The 6,401-nt window shown below is 53.4% G+C and overlaps 1 protein-coding gene across 1 annotated transcript; it reads left to right on the plus strand.

The window, feature by feature from the left end:
• Nucleotides 1-1,749: 1,749 nt before the first annotated feature.
• LOC119327369 (late embryogenesis abundant protein 6-like) lies at nt 1,750-2,331 on the plus strand. Its single transcript, XM_037600484.1, has one exon. The coding sequence runs from the start codon at nt 1,823-1,825 to the stop codon at nt 2,069-2,071; it is 249 nt and encodes an 82-aa protein (XP_037456381.1). The 5' UTR covers nt 1,750-1,822; the 3' UTR covers nt 2,072-2,331.
• Nucleotides 2,332-6,401: the final 4,070 nt, after the last annotated feature.

Below are 6,401 nucleotides of genomic sequence, written 5' to 3' on the forward strand. Positions count from 1 at the left end.
GTCCCCTTGGGCGACTCGGGGGCGACTAGTGTTCCGCCACCGCCACCCCCCTCCACCCCCTTCCTCCCCCTCGCTGCTACCAGAGACGACCGCCGGGAAGCCCGCGCGGACGCCGGTGAAGGTGGCGGCGGGGATCTCGGCGCTCCTCCCCCTCTTGGAGGCCTGTGATTCCTGGGGTGGCGGCCCTTGCCGGAGAGGCGACGTCGTCGGGCGGTGGGCGGCGTTCGCAGGGGGTGCTGCCCAGCGTGCCCGGCCGCGCGGGCGGCGGGTGGCTGGTGGAATCCGGCCGCGGCGTGAACTGCTTCGTCAGATCTGGAGGTGTGAAATCCCTATTCCCTGTTGCCTCTCTCTCGCCTCCGGTGTGGGCTAGCGTTTTCTGGCTCCGGCGTTGGTGCGGGTTGGTGGTCAGCTAGGGAACCGGGGGAAACCTTGGCCGGTCCGGCCGGCCCGGCGGCGGCAACGCCCAAGGGCGCTGCTTTCCTCCATGGGGGCGCAGCCGAGGTCCCCTGCTCTCCACCCCGACCTCCCCTGCCCGGGTGAAAACCTTTATCCTCGGCGGATTTGGCGGCGGCGGCGCCTTGCGCGTCGTGACCTTGCTGGAGGCGTCGTCAAGGGTACGGGGCGCGGTCGGGAGGTTATGCAGGTGAGGGATTGCGCTACCTCCTCTGCGTCATCCGATTCCTGAAGCTTGTCTCCAACTAGTTGGGCATGGACTGTGGCGGAGCTGCCGGCGAGGTATATCCCAAATCGATGTGGTCATCCCATGTCCACCGTGCGATGCGAGGGCGACATTCTTCCAGCTCTAGGGTGAGCTTCTCGAAATTCCGGCGGTGCGGCGCCTACGAGCCATGGCGAGGGGGAAGGGTCCCTCTTCGGTGATTGAGAGGGAAGATGTTGGTCCCTTTCTTCTCTAGGTGTTCCTGGAGCACGGTCCATCCTCGAAGGTCGGCTATGTCCTGATGCGCTGCTCCGTTTCTGCTACATATGATCGTAGTGTGGAGTGCTCGATCTTTACTAGCTGTAATTCATTTGTGGCTTGTGAAGGTTGTAGTGAGTAGGCTTTCCAGTGTTCCTCGTTGTATCGTTCTGACCGTTGTTAGTTGGGTTGTCTACTGTAACTCCTGGCCGGTTGATGGCTTTGTTAATTCAAAGCCGGGCTCTTCGCGAGCCTTCGTTCTAAAAAGTTTTTCCAGGGGTGGGCTTCAGATTGTAATTGTGCACATGCGTGTATGCTCGGTCAAAAATATGTGTCTTAGTGAAGTACAGTATTTTTTTCAAGGACGTTGAGAAAAGTAGTACGTTCTCCCACGATTATCGACGTTCGTACAGGCACTTGATGTAGTGAATTTATTCGGAAATTCAGTGACTCGAGTCCTCCGAGAACGATGTGCGAGTATATGTGAAGTGCATTCCTGTGTCCGTATAGAAGGAAAAACACGCATATTAAAACCAAGATGTTTCTAAAAGAACGTGACAAAAATAATACACCGAGTGTCGGAAATCCTACTTTTTCCCTTTTGCAGGTGGTCGACATGAGATGCACCGTGTGGCCATGTGCCCATGTCGATCTCTATACATGCAGCGATGGCGATGGCCCAACCGCACATGGCCACCAGCATACATCCGTCCGGCCGACATCACGTCCCCATCGGCCGACCTCCATCCACCCACGCGTCACGCAACGATTCGTCCAACTCAGCACCGCTCCGCCTACATAATCCCCACTCGAGCTCAGCACCCGGGGATAAGAAGGGAAGCACGAAGCAACAAGAAGACGACGAAGAAGAAGCAGCAGCCAACCAAATCAAGATACTTCACCAAGATGGAGCACGCCAAGGAGAAGATGAAGGACGGCGCGAGCGCGGCCAAGGCGAAGTCGACCATCACGAAGGCCAAGGTGGCGGAGAAGGCGGAGGCGGCCACGGCGAGGTCGCACGACGAGCGGGAGCTGGCGCACGAGCGCGGCGCCGCCAAGGTGGCCGCCGCCGAGGCGCAGCTGCACCAGGACAAGGCCGCGCACCGCGAGGACGCCATGTCGCACCACATCCACAAGCACGGCCATAGCCACTGATATGATGCGCGGGCTGACAGGCGGTGCCGTCGGTGGCCATTGATATACACGCGGCGCTTGCCTGCACGTGCGTATGTCGTGTGTGATCTGACTTGCCAGTCATGCATCCATGAGATGTGATTTTCCCTGTTCTTTTCACTGCCGTGCGTGCTACGTGCGCGTGACGTTCGTGTTTGTGTTGTGTCAGATTTCGCACGTACGTACGTCGGGCTTAATTATCTCGGAGATTATAAGACAAGAGCTAGCTGCTTGCTCGGATGCATGTGTGTTTCCTTTCCTCTGTTTATGTGCGTGTCCTAACCCCCTCAATTCAGAGGGACAAAATTCTGAAAATCAGAAATAAGAGACTTCTGTTCTTGATCTATAAAAGCATCTACGGTCGGAGGCCCCATATCCGCCCCAAACGTCCAGCGGCATTCCCGGTCATTGCTCAGATAGAAAACGACACCCAACCGGACTAGACAAACTCAGTCCAAACGTTTAGCCTAACCGACAACCTCATACGCAGCCCATATCTGGAATGGATATGCGGCGGATCTGACGCACCCAGTCGCCGCCTCCATGTCGGATAGGCCCATCCATGACGTCCTCACCTTTGTCCCCACATATACTCCACCCGTACGGCAAACCCTCACTCTCTTGACCTCTACGCTGCACTACCCATCTTCTCGCTCTCTCCTCTCCCCTCCACAATGGTCGGCAATGGATTCGGCAACGAGTCCGACGTGATCGACTGGGCAACGCTCGCCAGGGAGGACTCAAGCTCATCTGTGTTGTACGATGAGGAGCTCACGCTTGGCATTGCCCTCTGCCACTCGTGGATGGATAGGGGCGGGAGCTCCTCGACGGCGTTGTCAGTGGCCCAGAGAGGCAGTCGTAGCTCTACACTGGGCCGCAGCTGCATGACGTGGTCCGCGCTTGATTAGACGGCAGGGTGACCATAGGCGCCAGGTACCGCCAGCCCCTTCTCCTTGATGGTGGCGCTGGGTGCTCATTCCCACGACAGCAGTTGCCATGGTCCAAGGCGCGCACCAATCGCCGTGCAAGGCGAAGGGCGGCATAGGCCGCCTCGAGCCGCTCCGGTTATGGATCCTGCAGATCCGAGCCGGAGCCGCTTCTATGGGCCAGCGACGACGACGCCATCCGCCACTTACACGCCTTACCAAAGACGGACGCTCATCATCGGTGCCGGGAAAATGAGGCGGCACACCGCATCGGGTTCAAGGAGTCGAAGTGGTTGGCGAGGCAGAAGGTGGCGGACGCGAAGGAAGCCACCCCGGCTCGCGAGGGAGCGGGCCCGCGGCACCCGCTGCATGGCCAGGATCATCTCGTCTTCCCCTCAGACACGGGCACCACCGATGCCGACGATGATGCCTACGACAAGGACAACTAGAACTGAAAGGTGCGCGTTGCTGCGCCCGTCCATTTATAAATGAGAAAATAACATTAGTTAAAATAAAATGAACAGAAGCATGGGCAATTTGTATTTAAATGAGAAAATAACATTAGTTAAAGAACTTGAACAGAAGCATGGGACAATTAAACATACAAAAAAAATGACACTCCGGGTACATGATACATAAACCACAACATGTAAAGTATATAAGTTGGATGGTTGGACAATGAAGTCGATAAAACTATGTGGTTCCTTAATCATAGCTAGAAAATATGGTATTTAGGTTAACATGATAAGGACAAAAATATCAAATGCCGAGGTTTTCCTGCCTACGGGCCTTCAGCAATTGCAGGGCTGACAGGCGGTGGTGATGGAAGCTGAGGCAGCGGGAAGCACATCACAGATGGGAGAGAATAAGCAAAGCAGAGGAGAAGCTAAGACTACATGAAAAATAAATTTAGCTGAGTATAAAAATACACGGCGAAGCCCAATTTAACCTCGACAAACAATACACCAAGGGTTACACTCAGCTTAGAGTACCCGGTGAAGCCCAATTTAACCTCGACAAACAATACACCAAGTGTTACACTCGGCTTAGAGTACCCGGCGAAGCCCAATTTAACATCAACGAACAATACACCAAGTGTTACACTCTGCTTAGAGTACCCGGCGATATTTCGGACGGCTTATGTTAATGTTTGGCGACACGCCGACACCTATGGATAAAATGAGAATATGGGTAAAGCATTTCCTAAGGCAAAATACAATGTAACTCACCAGAGCTGAGGCGAGGAAACTGTTCTAGTTTCAGGACAATCAGCACACAGATCATTAACTACTTTCGCATCAAGGTAACAAGAAAAATCTGTGCATCACACTGTCCAAAATCGTGAGTTCTGTACAATCAGGCGATCAAGCTTTTGTGAATTTTGTACTGAAGCATGGCAATGTCAACATGGGCGTAGCAATTGGGAACCTGCACTCTTAAGCAGTGTATTTGAAAAGAAAAACTTACTTGATTTTCGTTGATGAGACTGGATGTCTCCATTCTTCATCACCAACACCAAATTAATTATGCTTCTGAAATGTAAGGACACTGAAATGTGTCGGACACTGGAAATGCAGCAATAAAATTAGTATAACTCAAGAAGTCAAGAATCCACTACCGATCATGTTACTGGCTAGTAAGTTTGCATAGGTATACGGTATATCTTGCAGAGCAAGCTCTGGGAATTGGGAGGGATTATATCACAACTTGAACCAGGCTGGTTCTTGGACCCCACAAAATTCATGAAGCTGTGCAAACTGGAGGAAACCCACGACAAAGATGAGCAGTTCAGCCATGGCTTGCTGCTGATTGAGAGAGTGGATTTTCAGCTCCCGGGTGCCTAGACACCCCCTTATCTCAACCATTCATTCAGATATGGTGTCTTGAGATTTGTGCGTCACACTGTAGCTAGTAGAAGCATTAGCACAACTGTTGCTTCATTAAGCGTATGCATAAGGACAAAAAAACAAACAAGCTGGGCCTAGTCTAGCGCTGCTTTTCGTGGACTGGTTCCACCTAGAAAACAAAACATGGCAGATGAGACCATGGCCTGCTAGAATATGAAACAACGACGGGACGTGTCGCCATCAAATCCCTCGGCCATCCAGTATTTTGCCCATCAAAAAAAAGTATTTTGCCCCAAATCCTTCCACCCTCTCTGTTCCCCACCCGGGTAAAAAATTGCAACGATGGGCACGGGATAAAAAATCCAGTCCTGTGTATACGGGTAAAGTGATAACTTTTGGCTAGTCGGGTGAAATAATACGACGAGCTTTGACTCATCTAGTGGCTGAACAGTGACCTAGCTAGAAGATGGGGCTATGCGTTCTTCTGACAAAGCTAAATGAGCAAGCTGAAAGGAGATGGAGCAAGCTGAACAACAGGTGGCAAATGGGAATCTCTTGTGATATGAATGGGCGCATCCATCAGCTTGGTGTACTCAAGGGAATCTCATGTGAGGCCGCTGAGCGCATGCACCGTCGTCTCTTTGTGCTGTCACTTCAACGAGCACCGCGTGGGCTGCAAGACGTCCTGCCAGCCTTGTCTCACCTCCCGTCGCTCTTTGTCTCCTTAAATAAAGCCTGCTAATTAGCCTGGTATTGCAAAGATTCTGCACCTGTAAAGTAACTGGCATGAATCTTGTACTCGGCGAACGGACGAGATAACCGGGTGTCGGGACACCCGGGTTCCATCACACCTTTCCGGCCGACAAGTATTCTGTCACCCCTGGAGACCATCCCTGTCAGAATGACAACTGGTGTGGCTGTGGCGCGGAGAATGCTTACTTGATGCCGTCCGTTGCTTTGGATGGACTCCACGACTGCACTACAAGAGAGCCCAAACAGCAGAAGGGCCAACCGTCGTCAGCCGTCAACGTGGCCATGACCATGACCAGTTGATCGCACCAATTCTTCCATAATAGTCATCGCCAGCCTTCCCGCCTCCACCAGTCTCCTTCTCCCGAGCGACAGGGGGAATGACATTGCATCCTGTTGATGCGGTTGTAGTTGTACATAGAGGAGGAGCTGCTGCTAGGGTTCGCGCGTGAGGTCTCGTGAGAAAAAGGATCGAATGACAGGAGAGAAAACGGTAAAGGAGCCCGAGGAGGAAGAGGACATGGCCAGTGCAAGGCACCGACACGGAGGCAGATGCGCAGCACGGCAGAAGATCTTGCCGACGAGATGGAGGACGGCGGCGGCTCATAGCATGCGGAGGAGCAGTTCCTTGAGATAACCGGCATGGTCCCCTGTTGCGTGAGAACGGCCGGTTCCTGGCCCTGGGCGTTTGACGGCCTGACTACGGATATGAACGGGAGCTCGTTGTGCGGAGCAGCGGCCCGCGAGACGTGTGTGCAGCGCCCGAATGGACGTGGGAAGGATCTACGT

This window comes from Triticum dicoccoides, chromosome 7A (assembly GCF_002162155.2).
Source record: "Triticum dicoccoides isolate Atlit2015 ecotype Zavitan chromosome 7A, WEW_v2.0, whole genome shotgun sequence".
NCBI lineage: Eukaryota > Viridiplantae > Streptophyta > Magnoliopsida > Poales > Poaceae > Triticum > Triticum dicoccoides.